Source organism: Diplodia seriata (genome assembly GCF_021436955.1).
Source record: "Diplodia seriata strain FDS-637 chromosome Unknown scaffold_11, whole genome shotgun sequence".
In the NCBI taxonomy this organism is placed as follows: Eukaryota; Fungi; Ascomycota; class Dothideomycetes; order Botryosphaeriales; family Botryosphaeriaceae; genus Diplodia; species Diplodia seriata.
The window spans coordinates 831,326-856,264 of record NW_027117318.1 but is presented as its reverse complement, the minus strand read 5'-3'; the positions used below and the strand labels follow the sequence as shown (position 1 = coordinate 856,264).

The window sequence follows — 24,939 nt, the reverse complement described above, 5'->3', positions numbered from 1 at the left end:
ACATCCAGAGTTCTCGGTGCCTTGCTCGGAAAGCAAAAGGTGCGCGGTCCCGCCGTCCGTCAGGCAGTGCGCGCAGCTCAGCGACACGGCGCGGCGACGCAACGCCCGCTAACCCTCAGCCTGCCCCAGCCAGACGCACCTTTCCCGCGCTCGCCGGCCCGGACCCACTCCGAGGCGCGCTTGGCAAAGGGTCTCTCGGGGCGGCATGTCTGCAAAACTCCCGTCCCTCCACGCCGACCGTCCGCCTCTCCCCTACACCGACAAACTTTGCCCATTGCCAACCGCGATTGCAACTCCCACCCAACGCCTTTGCTCTTCGCCTTCGCCAACCTCAGGATTTCCTCGTATGAGCCACTATTCGTCCCTCTCTGCTCTGCCTCAACTGACACTTCCCTCTCCTCACCCAGGTCTTGCACGCGTATCCAAAATCATCGCACTTCCGACTTCACCCACTACCGCAACATTCCTTGTACCTTTAGCAGAGATGGCGCCCACTCAGAGCCCATCGGCAAAGAAGCCTTTGACCTCCACTGACAAGCGCACCAAGGCTGCCCGTCGCAGCATGCGTCCGGCCAGCCTGAGTCCTGGCTGCACGACTCCTCGCATGGTCCCGCAGCACGGATTCGTTCTCAACAGCCCTTGCGCCCTCCCCCAGTCATCTCAAACCGTCATTGGCATTGATTCCGACGGAGACCTCACTCAGATGAGCAGCTCGTCTTCCGACGACGATGACGTCCGCTCACCCTTCTTCCCTCACCCTGAGGGCATGACCGCTGACAACCTCACCTCAAACGCCGCCGATGGCGATGCCATGGAGGAAGATTCCGAGGTCGAGCAGGGCGACGACATGGATTTCGAGGTCACCCAGGCCAATGTTCACTGGGACAACAAGCTCAACTGTCCGGCTCGCCCCATTTCGGCACCCTGCAGTGAGACGGTCAACCCGGGTCTCCAGGGCCCTCGCTCAAAGTGCATCTGCGGTGAGCTTAGGGGCGGCAAGCGTGTCCCCATGCGTCACGCAAAGAAGTGGCACTACAAGGGCCCCAAGTTCACCTTCGACGAGAAGTCCGGTAAGCCGTCTTCACCTGCCCGATGAGCTTTCACTAGCTAACAGCCATCTCTCACTTCCAGGTGCCTACGTTGCGAAGAGCGCCCCGGCTCTGTCCACGCCTTTCCACACGTTCGAGCTGAACGGCAAGACCGTCTGCCAGCCCATCTCCGTGTCCAAGCAGGACTACGCCATGGGCAAGCGCGGCAGCAACCTCTCCGCCGAGCGCACCGTCCCGAAGTGCGCCCACTTCCCCGTCACCGGCCTCACTTCCTACAACGTGCCCTTCGTCAAGGGCCGCGTCAGCAAACGCGCCCCCAACGCGCAATGCTTCTTCACCCGCGTCCAGGACCAGGCCCGCCTCCTCTGCCTGATCGAGAACGAGTCGCGTCCCGACGGCAGCGTCCGCCGCCGCATGAACATCCACGCTCCGCCCGCCAGCTGGGAGGACCCGGCCGCCATCTCTCACCTCAACCGCTGGCGCGCCCAGTTCCGCCAGCGCAAGCTCAACGTCACTTCGCGTGAGGCCCGCAAGAAGTGGTCTCCCGACGCCCTGAACTACCTCGTCGAGCGCCTCGCCCGCGACCCGACTACCTACCGCTCCGAGCTCGCCCGTGACGTCTCCAGGCGCTTCAACTACTACCGCAGCGAGCACGCCGTCTCGTGTGCCATCGATAACCACAAGTTGCGTCCCCGTGCCCTGGAGCTCCGTGCTCACTGGGAGGCCGAGCACATGTACGACAAGTTTGGCGAGACCGAGCAGGACATCCCCATGGATGACTCCGATTGTGACACCGACGCTGAAGACGAGGAGATGAGCGAAGACGATGCCGACGTCAAGATGGAGGAGTCGGATGAGAGTGAGGATGAGGTCCACAATGCGGCCCACCTGGTCCAGCCCGGTTCCCCCGATATCCCCATGACTGACTGGTCGATTTGAGTGCTTCACTCCAGCACCACCTGTGTCGACACCTATCGTCGACATTTTTCCACGACTACAATGAATGCTACGACAATGAGGTTCTTTGTTCCCTTTGTTCCCTTTATGGTGGGATGCGGACAGCCAGCAGCAGCTCGTTGCCGCATCGCCACCAGTTTCCCTCCAGCTCGCTTCCTTCCAGCACTCCAGCGGATCGTCCCATGGAGGCTTGCTCTGGCAGCCAGCCGCCTCTGGCCCCTTGTCGGAAAATGAGAGCCACCAGTTGAACTCACCTCGAGAAAATTTTTCCATGTTTGAATTTCCTACCTCGTTCAGCTTTTTTTTCTCGACGCAACGGCGACAAGCCATCGGGCCAGCACACATTCCGACCTTCGTCGCCCAGAATTTCCTACTTAGAAATTTGTCCGGACACAACTCTGGATACGCACAGCGCTTTGGTCATGGCAACAGGCAGACTTGGGTTCTCCGGATCTCACACTGGTCGGCTTTGAGTACAGTCCAGCGCACAGCGTTTCTTATTCCTTTCCTTCTGGTTCTTGCTGCCTTCATCGACGTGCTGTTGGCACATGGCTTGCAAGATTCGTGGCTCTTGCCGCCTCTGACCGCTTTTCAGCAATGGTTTGACTGTGATCTCTCTCTTATTTCTTATCTCCTTATTCTTTTCTGGTATCTCGCCCTTGGCAACGCATTGGGCACACTGATTGAGCTTTCTGGGAATCTTTTGTACTTTTTCCTTTTTTTTTCCTGGTTTGAAATCAGGAAGACCGATGGGGTTGGGTTTTCGCATGAGCATGGCTCATCAGACATGGCATGAGCCCATTGACACTTGCTTTTGCTTGCGGAGAGGACTTCAGATGTAGATCAAAAAACTGAACTTGCTAATATTATGGTTATCTTCCTACTGGCAGCTGAGTGGTCGTTTGTTTCGCTGGTTCCCGTTGAAGTGATGAGTGTGCCTTGGTACGCTTCAGTGATCCCTTCACCAATCTGTCGGCTCGCCTGGTCGCATCGACTGTGAAATTATGTCCTCTACCCGCTCAAGGAGGAAGGATGACTTGCTGCTAAGCGGATTGAGCGCATGAACGGGGATTTCGCAGCACATATCCATGCGACTAGTCCCGCATCAGTCGCTGCTTCAAACTGACCAGCAGCTTGCTGGAGACACTCGGCGGTGCTCGCCATTGCTTGGGATCAGTCGGGCAGGCTCGTCGCGCTGTTGGTGCAGCCCAGCGCGGATGCCGCTTCAGTGACCCATATCCCACCCTCCCAGCTCCGGGCAACCCACGCAAAAGATCTGACTCCCATCCGCACCGCTCGCCCGCTCGCCAGCTCATCCACACACACACGCGCACCTCTTCGCCACCCTTCCCTCCCAGATCTTCCAGCTCCGCAGCAGCCGACACGCCAAACAAACAACAACAACAAAGGCTCGTCTCCCAACGACGCGCGTCGCACCGCGTAGAAGCAGAGCAACAAAAGCAACACCGCCCCACTCACCCGCTCACAACGCATATCCCGCAACAATGGCCCGCCAGAGCAAGAAGCACCGCAACCGCAACCGCCACTCCTCGTCGAGCACGCTCTCCTCCCTCTCGCCCGTTCCGCATCATGAAGAGCCGCAAACCCGCCATGATGGTGGCGGCGCCAGCAGCGACGTGATCAACAATAACAACAACAACAGTAACCCGCCCCCGCCGCCCCGCTTCGGCACCGCCGCCACCGTCTCCGACGCCACGCCCGCTCAAGGCCACCGCTTCTCCACGCTGCGCGTCACGTCGATGTCCACCATCACCGGCGCTGAAGACAAAGATAATGCCAAGCCGACCATGGAGACGGAGGGACATACTGCAGAGGTTGACGAGAGCAAGAGCGAGAGAGACAAGCGCGAGAGGAACGAGCGTGCGGCGCGCAGGCGCTCCAGGAGGAGCGACGCGCCGAGTCCGACGGACGAGGTCTACTTCACACCGTTTGCTCCAGTTGTCGTGAGGAGGGCCATTGTTGGTGGTAGCGATGCTGCCGCCGCCGTCGCTGCAATGCCCATTCGCACGAAGCGCCGCCGTGATGTCTACGACAATGACAACGACAGCAACAACGGCGACACAAAGCCCGACGTGGACGATGACGACGAGCTGGACGACCAGGATGTGGTCGCGGGCGAAGAGACGCCAGCGCCCAAGCGGGCTAGGCGTGGCGCCGGTAAGGCTGAGGCCATGTCTGCGACTACGGCGACGGCTCGCGCGCTAGCGGGCGCCACCGGCCCCTTTGTTGCTCGTGCCTCGTCGCCGTCGGACAGTAGTGGCAGCAGCGATGCCACAGTCTCGGCCGTGGTCTCTGATTGCGAGGAGGCCGAAGCTTGTAAGGATGATCGGCGCCGTTCGATCACCGTCGATGTCGCCGCTACTGATCAGCAGGAAGAAGAAGGCCAGGTGATCACGTCGGCTAGTGCTTCTGGTGCCCAGTTCGACTATACCGCTGCGTCGTATCAGCCGCCGCTGCTTGGTGACAACTACTTCAGTGGACTGCTCGCACTGAACGAACGCCTCGTCAACGACCGCGTCAGGAACAGCGAAGGCTCTAGTCCTCCTTCTTCGGCTTCGACGATCTCTACCAGGCGCTCCGAACACATCAGCCCGCAGTCCGACGACAACTACTTCAGTGGACTGCTCCGACTAAACGAACGCCTCGCCAACGACCGCGCCAGGAACAGCGCCGACAACAACAGCAACGAGCTACCTGTCGTCAACGCCGCCGCCGCTGCCAACGGAAACAGCGCGCCCCGCCGTCTCCCACCCCTCGGCACAATCTCCACGCGGCCCTACGCAGCCTTCGACGACCTCCCGCCCCAGCTGCAATCCCGCAGCTCTTCCACACTCAGCTCGTCGTCTCCCTCACTGCCGCCGTCGGAGCCCAACAACAGCGACGACAACAACAACGTCCCGTTCAACACCAATCCCTCCGTGCAGCCCGCCATCCCAGCGTCTCTCCCCGCGCCGCCCACGCCGCCTTATCCCGCCCCCTCCCGCAACGCCAACCCTCCCCACAAACACCGGCGGCAGCATGCCACCTCCCCCCTCTCCCCACCCCGCCGCATCCCAGGCGGCGCTGCCCACCTCCAGCGACGACCGCCTCACATCGACGAAGAAGCAGCGCAACAGCAACAAAGCCAAGGACCTCGAGATCCTGTACGAGGGCCGCGGCACCCGTCGCGTCTCGGAAGGAGGTGTCGGCGCACAGGGACACGGGCTGGAGTTCGGCAAGCCGCCGACGCCGCGCAAGTCCAAGGCCAGGACTCGGATCGCTACGTCGATGCCGGCGGCGTTGATGAGTAAGGTGGCGACGTCGATGCAAGGCGGCAGCGATGGCAAGAAGAGTGGTGGTGGTGGTGGTGGTGGGGAGGTGGATAAGTAGGTGGGATGGATGCATGGGGATGATCGAATGGTGCGGTGCGGTGCGATTGCGGATCGTGGTGCGTTTCCTTTGAGGGTATTTTTCTTTGGGCGGGGTCTTGGGGTAATGTCTAATTGGGAGGACGGACGGGGGTTGGTGGCTTTCTTTTTCTCTCTTCTACATTTTCCGGATTGCCGGGCTTGCGTGGCTTCGTTTTCTTTATGGTGGGGGCTTTCATGAAGTATTGTTTAACGGAATATCCATAGCGTGTGCGGTTTCTCAGGAATTGGCAGGAGGGCAAATCAAACCGGATAGCTCGTCTGTAGAATTTCTATAGGCTTATTGCAATGGAAGCGTTCAGTTCTAAACAAGGGAGACATGTGGACGCCTTTTCAGTATGACTACTACACCGTGAACATAGTGGAGACAATGATGATCGCTACCAGTTGTTGCCTTCTGTTCTATTTAAGTTGTTGACCTTTCTACCTACGTAGTCTCTCTTGATTTCCTGCGTTAAGCCTAAGAAATTTATTCTTCGGTGGTCAACGGAGTAAGCAGATTTGTAAGACGTATGAAACGAAGAGCCTTCATGTTTATTGAAGATCATGATGTGTAGTCAATTTCTCCTGCTTGCAATAAAACCTCAGCTCCTTAACTTGTACATATCACGCCCGCAGTTGCCTTTCGTGCCTCTCCTGCACTTCAGATTGTCGTGAAGCGGCTCTGCAATGCGGGTATCTTCTTGAATGGAGGCCCGCTCCTTATATCCTGTCTACTCTGAAGCAGACTCCACGGAATTCTGGGCAGCTGTGGTATGATATAAACTCCGCAGCGAGTTGCCTGATGACTTCGCTCAGGACGACCCGAGCAATCTCAGCACCCAGTTCGCGCCCCCGTTTTGGCGCTGGAAGTGGGTGACCGCAAATTCAAAGTGAACGCTTCATGCACGGGCCCGACGCTCCGAGTCTGCAGCTACGTAGTGGCCGCAGCTCTTCCGCTCTACTTCCTCCCCCGCCGTTCTCCGCCGTTCCCAATCCGCCACACTCCTGCAACCGCACTTTGCGCACACGCAGCACGCCTTGCCGCGAACACGCTGTGCGCTGCAGTAACAATCTGCTGAGTCTTCCGGACCTGCTCGCTTCGGCTTTCCTCAACCCGACACCGACACTTCTCGCTGTAAGCTTCCACCCGAGACCAAACAAACCCAAATCATTCGTGCTTACCGCCCCATTCCAGTTCGTTCCCTCTTTACCTTGAACATGTCAGCAAGCTCCAGCGGCAACTCTCCCGCCCCTGAAGGCGCCCCCACACCGCCCAGTAGGTCCATTCACTCCATCCAGCGGCGTGACCTGACACCGATGCCCGCAGCTCAAGTCGCCGCTCAACCTTCTGCTGCGCGGATCACAGCAAACAAGTCGTACTCGCCGCTGCATACCTTGGACTACTCGAACAATGAAATTGAGCACAACACTACTAGTCCGGAGCCCTTCAAGCAGCGAGGACCCCCGTCAGTCTATACGTACAGGCCCGATGGATACCGTCCTACGGAAGAGTCGCACAGCGAAGACGTGCAAATGGCCGATATGCCGGTCACCGATAGCGGACGTGATGAGCTTCCTGTTCCACAGCGCAAGGACAACGCCCCGAGTAAGACGGATGTCAAGGAGGGCAAGGATGCTGCAACGATAAGCACCGGGCAGCCTATGGATACCGCCAGACATTTTGCATCTACTGGCGAAGTTTCGCGTCCACCCAACCGCCCGCAAGCCTTCGCTGGGCGCCAGACCGATCATGCAGAGCTTCCATCCGAGCCGCATCAGGGCGTCAACACATTGACCGCCGCTTCATCAACCGTGTTGCCCGCGAACAATCTGCAAGCTACCGGCAGTGGCGCGTCGATGCAGCAGCTCACCGCAGCAGACCTGGAGGCTGCCACGATTTTGATGTCCATGTCCAGATCCGGCGAATCCGTTCAGCAACAGCAGCAGACCCAAACTGTCAATCCACATGCTGAGGCTGCCGCTGCGGCGCCGGCGGTCGTGCACAAAGCACCTGCGAACTCTGAAGTCGTGAGCTCGATCCAGCAGGAAGGCGAGCCGCCCATGACAGACTTGGAGGCTGCTGCCACTTTGATCTCCCTTTCCAGGTCTAGTGCCACTAAGGCGACAGTAAACAGTCAACCCCCGGTACAGCAGCAATGTGCGGGAGATACGAAGCTGAGCGAGCACACCGCGTCCCATCAAGCTGCGTCAGACACCCAACTGACTACCACTGACCAATATCAGCTTCAGGCCCAACACCCTACCGGTGCTACGGTCGCACCTGGTATCAAGCACAAGATGGATGGTCGTGACCCCCTCTCTTTCTACAAGAATGGGAAACGTGCTCGCTTTTCAGAGATTCTTGAGGATTACCAGGCCAAGCATGCACTCAGAAAGGCCTGGGAACGCACCGCTGCGCAGTCTCAAGACGCGGAGTACAGGGAACTACTTGATACTTCTAATCTGATTTTCAAGCGCGGTAGTCAAAACAACAGATGGCTGGAGCTTAATACTCCCCTTCGAAGGGGCGAAGTCGCCAAGCAGCTGAACAAGCCCGAGGAGCGCAGTGTCTCGACTGAAGCCAACAACTTGGAGACCGCCAATAAGCCCAAGGAAACCCAGCCCGAGATTTCCTCTGCTTTGACCAAAGTGGTTGACACCATGTCCATCGACACCGAGTCCGCCATCGAGTGCAGCGATGACCAGCTCTCCGACGGCCCACTTCAAGACACCGAGTCCACCATCGAGTGCAGCGATGACCAATTCTCTGACGGCCCACTTGAAGCCATTAATACCGAGCCCGCCACCAACAGCAGCGACACCCAGCCCCAAATAGAATCTGAAGCGCAGGACGACCCCACCGATGACCCCTCTACCACTGCCACGCCAGCAGCCCGCCGCTCCCATCGCAACCGCAACAAGGCCCTGTCCACCACCACCAGCCACAACAACAGCCCCGAAGCGGCCCGGGACGCCGAACCCACCGCTCCCCCTCCCCCTCCTCCCCCTCCTCCTCGGGAAACCCGCTCCCCCGCCTCCAAAATCGCCACCGGCCCCATCCCCGCGCACATCCAATCCGCCCACGCCGACCTCCTCTCGCTGCGGCGCGCGGGCCACTACCCGTCTCCCCCCGCCGCCGACGCCGTGCGGCGCCGCTCCGACACGGGCTGGGTCGTCGGCAGCAAGAGCCACACAGTCCTGCTGCACGCGGAGCCGCACTACACAACGCTCTCCGGACCTCCCGACCAACACCCGCCCCACCCCGAGATCTACTACGTCAACGACAGCACCACCCCACCGGGGGCCTTCATCCTGCGCGAGCGCTACACGCGCCGCGGCGGGGCCGTGCGCCGCGCCACCCCCGTCGATTTCGCGTCGACCGCCGACGTGCGCGACGTCAACAAGTGGGTGGCGTCGAAGCTGGCGCGGTGGGGGTGCGCGCGGGCGCGGCCGGTGGAGGAGAGAGGGCGCGGGCGGAGGTACGCGGACGAGGAGGTGGCGTTTCTGCGGGGGGAGGCGGGGCGGTGGAAGGGGGAGTGGAAGCGCGAGACGGGGGACAACGGGCTGCCGCCGAGGAGGGCGATGGCGGCGGATGTAGCGAGAGAGTTGAATAGACGGTTTGAGGGGAGGGCGTTGAGGTTGTCGTTTGGCGGCGTGAGGGAGGAGGGGGAGGCGGTGAGGCCGAGGAGGGAGGCGTCGGGGGTTGATGCTGTGATGGAGAGGAGGGGGATTTTGAGGGAGTTGGGGTTTCCGTCGATGAAGGGGTCGAGGAAGGGGAGGGGGGAGGGGGAGGGGGATGGGGATTGGGTTGGTGATGGTGCGGATGCGGACGCGGGGGAAGGGGAGGGTGATGAGGAGCTGTGAGGAGATTGAGTTCAACCTGCTGGACGTGAGGACAATGCGCTTACCATGGCGGTTCTGACAAGACTGGAGCGGACAGAGAGAGAAAGGTCACAAAAAGGGAGTTTCATCACAGATTGACAAAAAGGAAGGATGGGTCACCCGAAAGTACGTGGGAAACGGTGTTGTCTTGGAGTCTTGTTTAACTGTTGGTCGCATTTTGCGGCTCCTTGCACTGCCACATTAGGCATAGAATGACATTTGCTCTTCTTTTCTTTTACAGTCTTATTAGCTTTACGGCGACGTAGTGTAGTAGGGTGGCATCGATCCACTTCTACATCTGACGAGCTCTTGTAAGCATCGAGGGTTTTCAGTAGCCTCTCTTTCGAGATGGATTCTGGCCGCCAGATTATCTACCGGCAAACAATACATTATTTGAATTCAATTTTAACCATTTTGCAACTTGTTCAACGTGCTCCTCTGTGTGGAAAAAATTCCTTTTGCATCAGACCACTGTTGTTACTTCCCATGCTATAACACAAAATGACTTTGCTACTTCCTACGAAGGCGCCTACGAAAGATTCTTCCGCCATACCATTTTCAATACACTTCCCGTTGCGAAGGAGGATCGTGTGGATGGTGTTAAACTTGTAGGTAAGTGTTTTTCCTCTCTGTGGATAAAGCCACGGTAGCTGGATGGAGGGAAATGGTTCGAGAGGCGGACCTTAAGGTTCAGTCGGTCACCGGGTGTTTTCCCCCCATTCACACATCTTCTGAAAAATGGTGGTCGAAACACATCCGTTGTCCACGGATGGCGATGAGGGCAATCACTCTGTGGGCTACCCATAAGACCTCGTCCACCTACCAAGCTCCATCTTTCTTCATCATCCCCCCTCACCTTCGTCGAACCTGGGAAGCTCGACTTTCTAACTGTGCCCAAGTTGGCCGACAACTCCCGTAAAGACACATACGACTTGACAGCGAAGTGCACTGTGCACATCCACCATTATGTCAGAGTACAATCCTGAAGAGACGGACGTCTCAGTCCAGCTACTCAGACAAGTCCACGGCAAGAATTCTCGTAAGTACATCGCGAAAGCCTTTCAAGGAAACTTACTAACATCGTGTAGGTCTCATCAACTCCCTTCTACGCCAGACCGAGCCGAAGCTCCCTGTGGCCATGCCCGATGGCAACGAACAGTCCGTCGAAACCCTTTTCGAGAACTTCAAGAACGAGTGGGAATACGAGAAGGAGGGCAACCCTGGTGTCTTCGACGCAACCACTGCGCCCAAGGCTAAGACCGCAAAAGACCGCGAGTTGGACGCCGATCTCAAGGCGATGAACCTGATGCCGGCCAAGGCATACAAGAAGGTTCAGAAGAAGCAGCCGAAGACCAAAAAGACCCCAAAAGCTCCATCCACCACCATTCCGCCGGCCATCCAGGCCCCCAGCAACCGCGTCCCGACTCGGAAGAGCCCCCGTCTGCAAAAGCAGTCCATCAAGCCCACCACCACCAAGAGCGCCGCAAGCGGAACCCTATCGAAGACCACCATCCCCGACAGCGACGACGACTCCGACTCCTCCTCCACCTCCTCCCTAACCTCCCTCAGCTCCTCCGCCATCTCGGCCCTCCGCCCGACTCCCCCTCCCTCCCCAACCGGCCACCAGCCCGCCGCCACCGCTACCGGCCTCCCGCCGTACCCACCCATCCGCGGACCGCCCATCGCATACCCCACCACCCACACCCGCGGCGCCCGCGGCACCCTCGCCGACGGCCGCACCTTCCACCCGCGCCCCTCTTCCGACCGCGCCATCCACCCACCCCCTCCCCCCGCCCTCGCCGACATCCAGACCGACATCCTCGACCGTGCGCTCTTGCGCCACCCGCGCTGGCCGACGACGAACGCTCGCGGCAAACCCGACGCCGTGCAGTACGCGAACATCGCCGGCCTGGTGGCGAGCATCAAGGACGCGGTGGTGCGCGGCGACGCGTTTGAGGAAAGGGTAAGGGAGGAGACGGCGTGGCGGGACCCCGAGACGGGGGCGGATGAGAGGAGTGGGAGGCATGTGGAGGAGGATGTGGTGGAGGCGTGGGGGGAGAGGTGGGGGGAGGCGGCGGAGAGGTTTTTTGGACGGAAGGGCGACAAGGCGAAGAGGAGGGAGGGGTATAGTGAGAGGGCGAGGAAGGGGTGGGAGACGAAGAGGAGAAATGCTGAGGAGGCGGAGAGGAAGAAGAACGAGAAGCTTGAGAAAGAGAAGCTTGAGAAGGAGAAGCTTGAGAAGGAGACGCTTGAGAAGGAGAAGCGTGAGAAAGAGAAGCGTGAGAAGGACAAGCGTGAGAAGGAGAAGCGTGAGAAGGAGAAGCGTGAGAAGGAAAAGCGTGAGAAGGAGAAGCGTGAGAAGCTTAAGAAGGAGAAGTTCGAGAAAGTCGAGGCGACGGCATCGAAGGGCAAGAGAACGCACGCCGAAGAGATGACCAGTGCTGACAAGCCGAAGCGCGGGTTCGGAAAGGGATCGCAGAGTACTGTTGCGGACAAGCCAAAGCATGCGATGAGGCCGAGGACGAAGAGTGCTGTCAAAGCGATGGAGGCAAGGATGACTCGGGCGACGGAGTTCATGTTCGACGCAGGGATGAAGAATGAGGATGCGATCCTCAATGACGATGCGAAGGAAGAGCACGACAAGTCTAAGATTAAGGATCGTCAGCCTACGGGGGTGCAAACGAAGAGGAAGCGGGAGGATATCTCGCCTGGTCCGTTGCCCCAGACTCCCATCAAAACTCACGCGCAAGCTGCAACCCGGAGTGCTACGAAGCCCACGCCTGCAATGTCTGCGGTTTCAATCAGCGATGAGGACACCGTCGATGAGGAAACTGTCGATGAGGACGCCGTCGATGAGGACTCCAGCTACGAGGGCGACACCAAAGTTGCCATTCCGAGTGCAAGGTTGAAGATCACGTGCGGACCGGCGCGACCTCGTGCGAATGTCACCACGCGCGTCCATGCGAGGACCAGCCCTGCTCCATCCAAGCGCAAGGTTTCTTTCTCTCACATCAGCGATGGGGAGAGGGCCGGTGTGAAGAAGACTCGAGTTTCGCCCAGGAAGCTTCGGTCATCGACACCTCCCACCATGCCTGCGTCCCAGTCGAAGCGTCGCCGTACGCGTGACATGTCAAGCTCGTCGGATGAAGTCACTCCTCCTCCCAGTCAGCGTCGCAGACTTGTGTCGATGAAGGAACTAAAGGCGTTGCGCCAGATGCGTGAGAGCTCGAGCTCATCGGAGGAAGGCGCTCCCTCTCCCCAGCCACGTCGTAGGTTGGTGTCGATGAAGGACCTTAGGCTGCAAGATGCTGCCAAATCAACCTCCGACAATTCCTTCCAGGCCGAACACTCTGTGGAGCAGCCTAAGGGCCTCCCTGCGGCTTCCAGCGGTGATCACAACTCTCAACCCTCTCCCATCACAGATCTCGAGCTCAATGACTCGGCCAACTCCGCTCACAAGACAGACCCGCTGGTCGAGACCGCGCCTGCCACCCAGGTCTTACAGTCACAGGCCGAGCCCTCCAACCCGGCCCCATGCCCTTCTACAAGTCGAAGTGAGGCTCCGGCCTATCATAATCGCCCGGATGCACATGACGCTGCCGACTGGCGCTCCAGATCACCCGTCACCGGCGAAGAGCACGCACGCCAGGTCGCCGCCCGCGAGATCCTCGTTCGCACCATAGAAAAGCTCTCTTCGACCGACGCCAGCGGCTCGCGCACTGCCGCGGTGACCAACGACTCGTCTTCCGTACGTCTGCACCAGAGCGCTTATATAACGATCGAAGAAGACGCTTACAAGGTCACAGAAGGTCACAGCGGCGAACATGGCGCCACAACCACGGCGCCCTCACCGGCGGGCCTCACCACGCCCTCGCCCAGCGAGCCGCGCGGTTCCGCTGTCGCGACCAGATCTGGCGTGGACACGGCCTCGGGCGCCGCCGTCAAGGATTCGGGCTTCACAAGTAAACCGGAGCCGAGCACCGGCGACAGCAGCGGCGAGCAATCCAACAGCGCCGCCATCAACTACGCAGAGGGCGCCGCCGATAGCAAGGCTAGTAACATCATCGTCCAGCACGCGGAGGGCGCAACCATTAACGAGCCCAGTGACACCGTCAACAACTCGGAGAGCCCAGCCAGTAGCAGGCCCAGTGACACCATCGACAACGCGGCAGACGCAGGCTATGCAGACGGGTTTGGTAACTCCCTCTCCGGCGAGCAGACAGGCAGTGATGAGCCCGATAACTCCATCATCAAGGCGGGAGTTGAGTACGCCAGCCAGCAGTGCGTCATCGACACCTTCGTGGTTCGAGTCGTGGACCCAGCAACTGCAGGAGAGCTTCAACATCCCACCAGCACTGTCGACGCCCATGACAGAAACACCGGAATCGGCCACCGCCAGGCAGTCGTTGGCGAGTCTGCAAACCCCAACAACAGCGCCGACGCCACCCCAGATCGAGCAGAGGACTCGGGGGCTGCAGGCATCGACCTCGCTACAGAGTAGCGGACCTCCCGATTCAGTTGTCCAGGCGGGCCCGTCTAGGACCATCATGGCCAAGAGGAACTGGAGGGTTGCGAAATTTAAGAATCTCCAAGAGTCGTTGCGGAAGAAACTTACGGAGAAGCCGGGCGAGGAGAAAGAAGAGCCGAAGATCCTCATCAAGATTCAAAAGTACATTATCAAGAAAGAGCCCGGCATCAAGCAGGAGCCGGACACGGAGGAGGACAGGCTCCCGAGCGAGGAACCCGAGCAGGAACAAGTGACGCGAAAGCTTAACAAAGGCAAGGAGCGGCAGAGGGACGATGCTCTCGCAGTTGATGACGAGGATGGCAACGAGCTCCTTCTTACCCCAACAAACTTCGTGAACTTCGAACGAGAACGCAGTCGCCTCGCAGCATCAGATACCAGGGATGTCCACAACGTCTGGACGTGGGGCGAAGAGCAGGGGGTTGCGGACCTGATGAACCAGGGCTTACACAGCGCACAGGAGGTGATGGAGCGGTACAACAGTATCTGGGCTGGTAGGCGCATCGGCCTGATCACGCTCGACGACGAGGCGTGGATTACGCTCAGACGTAGGGAGTTCCCTGAAATCCTTGCGATGATGGAGCAGTTGAGGGAGGATCGTGAGGCGCAATTGGCTGCCGAACATGGCATCGAATTCGAGATGGACTGAGCATGGAGTGTTCAGATGATAGCATTTACCCGGTACAGCTTTCCTTTTCCCCCTTCAGCATACAGTGGCAGTCATTGCTTCGGAGCGCAGTCACATAACTTTTCTGGATGAGCTGGTTTTTGGCTTTTTTTTCTACTTTTCTTCAGACTTCTGCCATCTTTGCAGATAAAAGGGCCAGGGGATATGGAAGAAAAGTTTGAGAGAGCTACAGGAAAACATAGATCTGCGCCACGGCGTTCCAGGACGTTAACAAAATATGATGAACTTAGAACACTTCCTATCTCTTTGCTTGTTTTGGGAGAACCGTGAACCTACAAACTTTGAAGTCTAGTGACCGGTCGCAAATAATGGACTGCTACAGCTGGCAAGGAAGCTTGCACGGAAAAGCTTCAACGTGAAATCGTTTTTGGTAATCTGATGAAGCGCCAACCCTCTCCATTACCGCCGCCATCGAAGCAGGCTACCTATATGGCGCGCCCACAGCGCGTGGATCTTAAAAGGCGTAATTGACGACGGTCTGACTACACAGAACAAAGCGCTGATAGACGAGACGACGAAATATAATGCAGCGCACTTCTTCTACTTAAGCGTCAAGCGGGGCCACAATAGGGTCTCGTGGGGTCCAATGGGCAATCTTTTATCAGACAATGCCTCGCACTTTAATTTAGTGGAGAACGACATTCAAGAAACCAGAGTTGAGGTCTTGACAGACCGAACATTGGAAGGAATGTCAATTGTTTGACTTTTTGTAGTGAGCAAGTATAGAAGTTAAAGCGTCAGTATATCGTCCCACGAGACCGCTCAACTCCGACTCCGGCCTGCACGCCTCTCCAAACGTGCCCCCATCTCGCGCGCCCGCGGCAGCACCACCGATTGCGCGAACTCGGCCACCGTGTCCGCCATCAGCGCCTCCGTGGCGGTCGCGGACGAGGCTGAAATGGTGGCCATTGCCGCCCCCCTCCTCGCTGCCGCCACTGATGAGGTGCTCCGGCAAGGTACCTCGCGTCGCCGGACACGCGAGGAGTATGAGAGATATGGGGACTCCGCCTCTCGGTCGCCAGGAGAGGCGGCCCGGGCCCTTCGGTGAAGAGATGTTTGATCGGAACACGAGCGAGCGATCAGCCGTATAGGCGTCGCCCTCGGAAGCCAGGTTTTCCGCGCTGCCGCCGGCAGCTGCCGGTGCGAAGCCTCGTAGTCGTAGGCGCACTCGACGTCGTGGGCGCGACAGGCGTCGCAGATGGAGTGCCCCGAACGCTGTGCTGCGCGCTTGAATGAAACCATATGCTTCTATATAGGTGGCGCGAGGTATGATGACCATGCGAATGAGTTTCAAAGATTCTCTGTCAATGAAAATATTGTAGAGGACGTCGCTGTTGGCGGCGGAGTGTAGAGCTAGCACTCGGAAAGCTGACGCTTGAGCAGGAAGCTGAAAAAAGACATATATCTGGTTGGTAAGCAATGGAAAAGTTGTGCGGGTTTTCAACAGTCGCAAAACGCTGGATAGAAGGGTGAGAGGAAGCGCGTCGTGCGGATGTAGCGCTCTCTGTGCCTTCAGCTCCGCAGAAAGCGTGATCCATGACAGAGAAGCAATCGGCTTGCCGTGAAGGACACGCATTGGCCAGTGCTTTACCCGCCGTGCCTTTTTTTCACATCCAGTGGTGACGCCAATTGCCCTGCAGCTTTCGCAGTCGCGTGCAAGTCTGTTGGCCCAAGCGCCGTTGGGCGGGTGTAGGCCGACACAACTACTGGCTTCTCCCTCTTTCTTCCTTCACCACCGACGCTCCACCTCCAGAGTCGCGCGCTCCGTTCCTCTTCGCCCGTCGCATACTCAGCTGTCGCACAACAACTCTCATATTTCGCCAGCTGCGCCACGCGGCGCCCTCGTCTGCATTCCAATTCCCTGCTTCCAGCCAGACACTGCGTCACCACCACTGCTACCATGTCGACCAACTCCGCGAACATGTTCGACATGGATCTGCAGAACTGTAGGTTCCTTTTGACCTCTATCCTAAACAATGTAGCTAATCAATGTCGCAGTGTTCCTTGGTGAGCTCCTTCCCGGTCAAACCCATGACACTGGCATCGTGGAGCAAGGCCCGAAGATCAAAGCTATCATGGACGAGCTCGAGCAGCAATATATTCGTGTTCGTGATGACCTCCAACGCGGTTGCTTTACCGTTTCCGCCATGTGGGACGCCGACCGTAAACTCCCCATCGTCTACCAAGACGACAAGCGTTCGGATACACTTACGACCCTCATGGTCTACCACGCGTCGCAAAATGCCAACCGCAACCTTTCTTTCTTCATCCCTGGCAGCAGCGGCAGGATTCGGCCCTGCGACTCGGCCTGTACAACCCTGTTCGTTGGACTCTACAAGCACATTTACAGTCTCAGCTCTTCTGGCAGCGTTGTACCCACGCCAAACGAGCCCGCAAATGCAGAGGAGGAACGCGTCCTCGACATGATCATCACATCTTGCCAACGTGTTGGCTTTCTGCCTGCGCACCCCTGCCCGGCGCAAGTGAAGGATGTGAAGACGGAGAGCCTGTACCTTCTTCGCAGGACCGAGGCAGAGATGTTCACCGGCCAGCTGATCATGGCGCGAGTCATGGTTCACCATCAGCCGGATATCACAGTGCACAAGGACGACCACGATGAGGACCCAGGCGCTGCTAGCGGAGGACATGGAGGAAACACCTTCACGCAACGCGGTCAGCCTACTGCCGACGCCTACTCCTCCCCCGAGTCGAGCGACGACGACGGCGACAACGACGATAACGACGATGACGACGACAACAGCTCCATCGCCACCGACGACTACGACGCGGACGTCGACATCGACACGAAGAACACCCCCTTCTCCCTGTCCAGCCGCCGCCGCAGCCGCCGCCTCGCCCCATCGCGCTCCGCCACGCCCCAGTCCAAGGCCGCAACCACGACCGCCACCGCCACAACGATCCCATCATCCTCCAGCCCCTCCGCCGCCTCCACCTCCCCCGCATCCAGCCCTCCGCGGGACGTCGACAACGGGCCCCCCATAACCGGCCCCAACGGCTTCCGCACGCTCGGCCCACTGCCTCGCTTCACCGCGTCGGGCGTCGACCAATCCCACAACCTCGTGTTCCGCTACTACAAGAACGGCACCAACGACATCCCGCTGTACCACGAGCAGCACTACTTCCCGCGCGGCCCGCTCAAGCACGGCATCGACTGGGCGTCGGAGGCGCACATGGCGACGCTGAACCGGTGGGCGGCGCAGCTGGCGCTGCGGCTGGGCAAGCCGCGCAGCCGCGGCGACATGAAGGAGCGCGAGTGGGTGGCGGAGGAGACGGCGTTCCTAAGGGAGTTGGCGGAGAGGTTTGCGGCAAGGGAGGACGGGGGGGTGGTGAGGCGGAAGGAGTTGTATCGGTTGTTCAATGAGAGGTTTGGAGACAAGGAGGTCGAGGTTACCGGGAGGGATGGGGTTAAGAGGGTTATGAAGAGGTTCTGGCGGAGTGATCAGGCGCTGACGGGGCATGTGGATCGGACGGGCGCGTTTGCGGCGTTGAAGGGGAAGTGGGGAAGGGTGAAGAAGGGTGGGGATGATGTTGTGGAGGGCGCTGGTGCTGATGATGATGATGGTGTTGACGATGGTGTTGACCAGGATGGCAGTGGCGATGGCGTGGCTGTCGATGATGAGGCTCTTGCTGAAGACGACGTTATGCTCGGCATGTAAACTTATGGTTGGGTCACTAAGAAAGGGCTTTCGGCGAGCTTGGTGGTTTGGCATGGGTGGTTTACAAGCAGCTTGGCCCAAACGATTCTGGAAGGCAATTGGTCTTCTTGCAGTTTTCCTTTGTCTAGTTTCTTAGGCTGCCCGAGAACATGAGCAAAAACTCCTTGCTGCTTAGCAGCTGGTCGAGCAGTTTGCAGCATGTAGGAGTCATATAGACTTATTATCAATTCACTTTTGTTATAAGCGCGGCAGAGGACGGATAGAGCATCTCAGTTATCTTTCTTACTCTATCCGTTGTGCTTGTTCTGCTCGTTGTGGTGGTCATTCTGCGCGGAAGCACATGGAGCCAGACACGTACATAGATCCTCTTTCTAAACAATTCCAGACGCGGTGAGATCGATTTACTGTATGTGGTCTGCTCATAGCTCTCTTCTGTCCTGCCGCCCTGATCCCGTCCATGAGCATAACGCTGCCGATTCAAGCTCGTTGCGAATTGCTGGTAGAATGTACCGTTATTACAAGATCGCGAAACACTTCCCTGACTTCAACGGAGGAGCCCTATCAACTCGGGTGCTATCTGCGCAAGCGAACTAAGGTAAGCTTGCAGAAAATCTATACCTGCAGGGGGGGCCAATGGCATTGTTCAGAAACGAGGACTACGAATGCCCCGAGGAACCCTGATCAGAGTGCGATTGCTATACTGCTTTGTTCTTCAACGACTGCTACTCCCAGGCCAGCTGTTTCTCTGGTGCATTCTCGAAACAGCTGGCTTTGTACGCAGGACGCTACTCGGCCCTCCATGATCTTCGAGCGCGCACGAAGTCTATCTTGAGTGTTCCGCATAGCGAGTTTGCGGCCATTTGCTCCATTCACTTCCCTCCACTCTTTCTCGCGTAGCTCCAGTAGAGCTTCCAACCCCGTGCCATGGAATTTATTATGCGTGCCAGAAAGATCCATCACGACAATGCGCAGGTGAGCACTCTGACACTGAACAATGACCAATCCAGTGCCAGCCAGCGTGTTCACCACCCGCTACTCGCCCTGCCGGCCGCTGGCACTTGGAAGATGCCGGCCCAGTCAATTTCTTCTGCCCGGATCCTACATAAACCACCGTGCTCCCAACCCCAGCTCCCTTCTCATTTCCTTCTCCAGCTCTCTTAGCCTATTTGGCTTCGATCAAGTGCAGTGGTCCTCCTTTTGGCTTAACCGTCAGGACGTGTCTACGCGACACATTACTCATGACTAAACTGATTTTTGGAACACGAACCCGGGGGCGGCTGGGGTCTCCCTATTCTCCCGCATGTTCACAGTGTCGCCCGTATTGCACTGTCTCGGGCTGACGCGAACCAGCATGCTTGTTTTGGTTGCCATTCTCTTTCGTTGAGCTTCCTCGCCTTGGGCGGGGGCTTGAGGAAGGAGAGAGGGAAGCTGGCTGAATGTGACGGACGAGAAGAGGCTCACCTATTTGGCCGCTAAGAAAGGCGTGGAGTCGCGCTGCGACGCGCCGCCGCGTCAACTCCGCATGGGGCCAGGCCGCGCCTGCCTTTCTTACCTGCTCTTTCCCAATCTGTCACCGTCCCGCACGGCCTATCCTTCCCGCTCACTCCCGCTTCGCCGGGCTCCAGCAGCTTCCCAATCCGGACCCGTTGCCCTGCCACCCACCCAGCCAGACGGCATGTGCACACTCACCTGGTCCAAGCTTCTGCTGCCCTTAAATATGGCCCTTCTGCTCTGCTCTGCTCCTCTTCTTCTTTTCTTCTTCATATAAAGTAAACAGAACAGTTACTACCTCAAATTTTTGGAAAGAGGAGCCCGCATTGCACCGCGCGGAGACTCCTCGCCCTTACTTTTCGTTGAGCAGCTTGCCTTTGCGCAGGCTCTTGAGGAAGAGTTGGTTGAAGCAAGTGTCGGCGCGCAAGCTCTTAAGGTTTGTTAATTTAATCTAGTGTCGGTGACCTGTTTGCGCTGTCTGGACTTAGGCTCTACGCCTGCGCCCGCTGCCGTCGCTGTTGTCTTCGTCCCTGTTGTCGTCGTTGTCGCCGCCGCTGCCGCGACCGCTGCCGCAGTCGCGCTCGCCCTCACTCTCGCTCCGTACGATGCTCATGCCAGCGCTGTGGCACTGGCGCATACGGCACGGTCCACGAGAGTTCGCGTCCGAACGGGAGCAGGAGGCAGCCGTCCGCGCGCGTGCGCCTCAACACTTACAAGTTCGCGAAGATCTTGGTCTTTTCCTCTCCCGCTTCTTCCTCCAGAGCTGATCGTGCCATGCAGAAGAGCCCTCCAGAGCCGCCCTCTGCCCGGCTTCTCGTCCCTCTGTAGCCGCCGGAGCCCCAGGACCCTCGTCGCCCGCCCACACGATAGCACACGGCATGGCTGTCCATCGCGCGGAATTTTCACCGGCTCCTGTCAACAAGCGATGAAGGCGTCCCGCTTTCCAACGCCTTCAAGTCTCAGATAGCCTTCTTCCGATCTTGCGTTTTCCTCTCGAGCTTATGGGCAGGCGCAGGAAGCTACCCACGCCATGCCACAGCCGCCAGCCTCTGCTTTTGCAGTCACTCTGCCACACCTCCACCTCTATTGTCCAACTGGGCTTCCACACGCGGAATTGGGAGACTGGCGGTTGCGAAAGCTGGCGATGGCCTGTAGGTTGCTGTAGTCTTCAGCGAGTAGATAACGGCTAGACAGTTGCACACAACCGGCTGCGGATGATGACCTTGCTGCACACACAACGTGAATTGGCCCGTCTTTTGCCACCTGCATATCTGCGGTACCCCATGCTGCGCGCCATTCCGTCGTCCGTAAGCGTTAGGAGACGATAAGAGATGAATGGTCTTCCATATATGCACATGTCCAGACCCTTCTTGCAGCTCTCTTCCCCATATATACAAGCGATGCGAGATTTGAAATTTGTATTGGGGTGTCGAACATCTGTCGCTAAGGTGGATAGTTCCTTGCTTCTGGACCAGGCCTGTGGAGACATCTTCAACCTTACTAAACTATGCATGCACCGCTATTCGGACAGCATTTATCCGCTTGTCTTCTACTGGTTGTGCAGCTTCGGTATAGCAGCCGATTGGTTATGGTAGGTAAAACGCCGATCCAGATAGCGCTTGAAGTCTCGAGATGTCGATAACCGATGAACCGAGAATTACCAAGGGTATGCAGCGGCAGTACCCGAGGTTTACAGAACCCAGCATATCTTCCTCTGACTCTTTCGCGCAGCCCAATGGTGTGGCGCTCTGCCGATTCAGACTAGCTAGAATTCAAATTGATCGAACGACGTTAGCCTCTGCAAGGAACATGAAGAGTCGTTGGGGAGCAACATACTTACGTCTGTGCAAGTCTGTGCGCTTTAGACTTGCATTGAAGCAGCAGAGCGTTGGTTTTTCCCTAGAGTGAGCGGGTTCTATGGCTCTCAGTATGGCCATGCTCGGGCTTCTGAATATCACATCGAGTTCCGCAAAATAGAGGTGGGAGCGGAAAGTGGGCAGTGGCAGCGGTGTGATTGGCGTACACAAGAGCGCACGGATTCCGAGAGCGGGCATACTCCGCACCTTGGCCCCCCGCACACCAGCGACCCCACAGAACCCTTCCCCAGATCGCCGGCATGGCATCACACAGCGGCATTTCTTTGGCTGGCCTGTCGGCTGGCTGACCGGATCCCACGCAATAGGCCCAACCCGGGCAGAACGCAACACTGACGTGCGCTGGCCGTTTACCAGCGACACCGTCGATGGTTTCAGCTGACGATGCTCTTGTAGCTGTACGCCACCGTTGGAGACAGTGCCAATGGTCGGCATCACGGCCAGGACAATTGCCGGGCTTACAGCCTGGGCCAACAGGTACCGAAACGGCCGCGCAAGTCGCACGCTAAGTGCCACATTAGTGGCGGTAAAGCTCCGCCACCAAAGTCTTGTCCATCGCAGCTACCGCAGCCTAAAGTTCGCGCACAGTGCTGGCGCATGGCTGCCGTGTGCCAACTGCCGACAGCCGCTGCGAAGCTTTGCCCAGCCGTCGAGTAAGTAATCCCCCAAACGTTAGGCGCTGATCAGGCCCACCACTGTGTACCTCGCAGTGCTCCACAAAGATAACCCCTCCGCCATTCATTGCGCCGGGCCGCTCGTGGCTGGCCGCCCCGATACACACGCCTTCCCGCCTACGTCCTGTCGTGCCGCGCGCATCTGCCATCGGCCGGCGCCCTTCCACATTCTGATCCTTGCCCGGCCAGCCCCTCGAGCCACACTCCAATCACGCGGGGCCCCGGATTTCTCCATCGTCTTCGCCAAAACCGGCCGTGTTCTGGTGTCATGGATCTTCCGCTTAGCGGCAATACCCCAGGACATGGTGCGGCCGGCTGCATATATATATCAAGGTCCGTTGCTCCCTCCATACACGTCGACCGCCCCGGAAGCTGGGTGTTGACACGTTTCCTTGCCCTGCTGTGCGTAACACTCGTCCCTTACTTTGTCCTCGCCAGGCGCACGCTTCTCCACGAGGCAGGAACGTTCAGAGCATCGATTCGCCTTTCTGGACGCCACATTTTGAAGGAAACTGCAGAAAAGCCTCGGTCGCAAAGCGCATGTCTCGGTTTCTCTGAGCCCAATTGGCAAGCTACTCAAACCACTACGAGCGCGCCAAGTCAGCTCTGTCATCGGCATTTTTTTCGATACCACAAGCCCTTCCCCAAGGTGTTGAAGCCTGGGAAGCCCCAATCTACCCACTATGGAGATGAACTACACAGACAAGGTACGACAACTTTCTCCGCTCAAAATTTTGGCTAACAGCCTTCCAGGACCTTCACGAGATCGAAGATGAGCTCCGCGTCGAGATCCTGCCAGGCACGGAGATCATGCGAGATGTCGGTTCACACCACTTCGTCAAGTCGGGCGACACCACACACCGCGTGCTAGTGCCGCAGCCGACGGACGATAAACACGACCCTCTCAACTGGTCCAGGTGGTGGAAAGGCTCGGCCATCACCGTCACAACATACATCACCTTCGTCCAGGGCTTCGGGCCGCTCGCGCTCGCGCCGCAGTTCGAATACTACATGGAGGACTTCCATTGCAGCTTGGCCGACGCAATCCAATTCACCGGCGTCTGCATTCTCGTCTTGGGGTTCAGCAACTTCGTCTGGTGAGTCTCTCGTTGGCGGTACTCGGAGTCGAACAAAAGCGCTGACAAGAACACGCGGTGCAGGGTTCCCATCAGCTCCTCCTTCGGCCGCCGCCCGGTGCTCTTCTTCTCCACGCTCATCTGCTTCGCCTCGGCCATCTGGCGGGCCGAGGCCAAGAGCTACAGCAGCTTCATGGGCGCCGCCGTCGTCAACGGCATCGGCGCGGGCCCGGCCGAGACGATGCAGCCCGCCATCATCGCCGACATCTTCTTCCTGCACGACCGCGGCAAGTGGAACACCATGTACTGGGTCGCGTACATGGGGTCGCTGATGTGAGCTGACCTGCCCCCTTCCTCCTCCCCAGCCAAACATTTCAAGCTGACATCCCATCCCCTCCTCTCAGGGTTGGCCCCATCATTTCCGGCTCGATGGCGCTCCACGCGGGCTGGCGCAGCTTCTGGTGGCTCAACGCCGGCCTCCTCGGGCTCGGCTGCGTCTTGGTGGCCTTCCTGTACCCGGAGACCAAGTACCCGCGGCCGCACGAGCACGACCTGCACGCGCACACCACCAAGGCGGTGTCGCTCTCGCCCGCGCCGTCGACCGAAGAAAAGACCAACGCCACCGCCATCGAGTTCGCCGACGGCCCCGGCCACGCCAACAACGCCATCGAGCAAATCCCCACGCACAACACCACCACCGCCGGCGGCGGCCGCGACCTCGAAGCCACGCCGACCGCGCAACGCGACCCATGGCTCACCCGCGGCAGCCCATCCAAAACGCAATGGGGGCTGTACCAAGCGAACGCACACCCCTGGCGCAGCATCTTACTCGATCTATGGATACCGTGGAAACTCTTCGCGTTCCCGATCGTCGAGTTCGCGTCCTTCGTCGTGTCGTGGTCGTGCTCGTCCTTCCTGACCATCAACCTGACGCAAGCCCAAAACTTCGCCGCGGCCCCCTACGCCTTCTCGTCCGAGGTCGTCGGCTTCATGAACTTCGCCATCCTGGTCGGCGCCTTCGTCGGGCTCGCCACCGCCGGCCCGTTGAGCGACTGGGTCGCCGCCCGCCTGACCGCCCGCAACGGCGGCATCCGCGAGCCCGAGATGCGGTTGCCGGCGATGATTCCGTACGTGATCATTATGATTATTGGGAATATCTGCGTCGCTGTTGGATATGATGAGAAGTGGCATTGGGCGCCCATCGTCGTCGTGGGCTATGCGTGCGCCGGCATCCAGGTCGCGGCGCTGCCGGCGATTGCGAGCACCTATGCCGTGGACAGCTACAAGCCGGTGGCGGGCAGCTTGTTCGTGAGCATCACCGTCAACAAGAATGTGTGGGGGTATGGGTTCAGCAAGTTTATTACGCCGTGGAGCGAGGAGGCTGGGTAAGTTTTGTTTTTTTTTTCTTTGATCGGAGTCCCGTGAGTGAGCGCTTTTTCTTACTGACGCGTTTTGGATAGGTTCATCCCGCCGATTATGACGAATATGGCTCTCGTCACGCTTTTCTCGGCTTGTGGTATCATCTTTTACTTTTATGGAAAGACGGTGCGGAGGTGGAGCAAGAACAGCAATGTGCATAAGATGGAGTAGGCGATGGTCATGAAGATATGTTAATGAGGTATGAGTGTACGAATCG

General features: G+C 58.4%; 6 protein-coding genes across 6 annotated transcripts; all 6 read left to right on the top strand.

Moving 5' to 3' along the window:
- Positions 1-484: 484 nt before the first annotated feature.
- Positions 485-1,988, top strand: SLS55_009975 (uncharacterized protein; the record flags this gene model as incomplete). Its single annotated transcript, XM_066781368.1, has 2 exons — positions 485-1,070; positions 1,132-1,988. The coding sequence occupies 2 exons, from the start codon at positions 485-487 to the stop codon at positions 1,986-1,988; spliced, it is 1,443 nt and encodes a 480-aa protein (XP_066628370.1).
- Positions 1,989-3,511: 1,523 nt separating this feature from the next.
- On the top strand, positions 3,512-5,396 carry SLS55_009974 (uncharacterized protein; the record flags this gene model as incomplete). Its single annotated transcript, XM_066781367.1, has 2 exons — positions 3,512-4,926; positions 5,105-5,396. 2 exons carry the CDS (start codon positions 3,512-3,514, stop codon positions 5,394-5,396), a joined length of 1,707 nt encoding a protein of 568 aa, XP_066628369.1.
- Positions 5,397-6,103: 707 nt separating this feature from the next.
- On the top strand, positions 6,104-9,280 carry SLS55_009973 (uncharacterized protein; the record flags this gene model as incomplete). The annotated part of the gene is made up of 2 exons (XM_066781366.1): positions 6,104-6,109; positions 6,716-9,280. 2 exons carry the CDS (start codon positions 6,104-6,106, stop codon positions 9,278-9,280), a joined length of 2,571 nt encoding a protein of 856 aa, XP_066628368.1.
- Positions 9,281-10,264: 984 nt separating this feature from the next.
- Positions 10,265-13,799, top strand: SLS55_009972 (uncharacterized protein; the record flags this gene model as incomplete). Its single annotated transcript, XM_066781365.1, has 3 exons — positions 10,265-10,272; positions 10,331-10,337; positions 10,413-13,799. The coding sequence occupies 3 exons, from the start codon at positions 10,265-10,267 to the stop codon at positions 13,797-13,799; spliced, it is 3,402 nt and encodes a 1,133-aa protein (XP_066628367.1).
- A 2,612-nt stretch (positions 13,800-16,411) lies between these two features.
- On the top strand, positions 16,412-18,188 carry SLS55_009971 (uncharacterized protein; the record flags this gene model as incomplete). The annotated part of the gene is made up of 2 exons (XM_066781364.1): positions 16,412-16,457; positions 16,510-18,188. 2 exons carry the CDS (start codon positions 16,412-16,414, stop codon positions 18,186-18,188), a joined length of 1,725 nt encoding a protein of 574 aa, XP_066628366.1.
- Positions 18,189-22,910: 4,722 nt separating this feature from the next.
- Positions 22,911-24,893, top strand: SLS55_009970 (uncharacterized protein; the record flags this gene model as incomplete). The annotated part of the gene is made up of 5 exons (XM_066781363.1): positions 22,911-22,934; positions 22,981-23,324; positions 23,388-23,636; positions 23,708-24,688; positions 24,764-24,893. The coding sequence occupies 5 exons, from the start codon at positions 22,911-22,913 to the stop codon at positions 24,891-24,893; spliced, it is 1,728 nt and encodes a 575-aa protein (XP_066628365.1).
- Between the last annotated feature and the right edge of the window lie 46 nt (positions 24,894-24,939).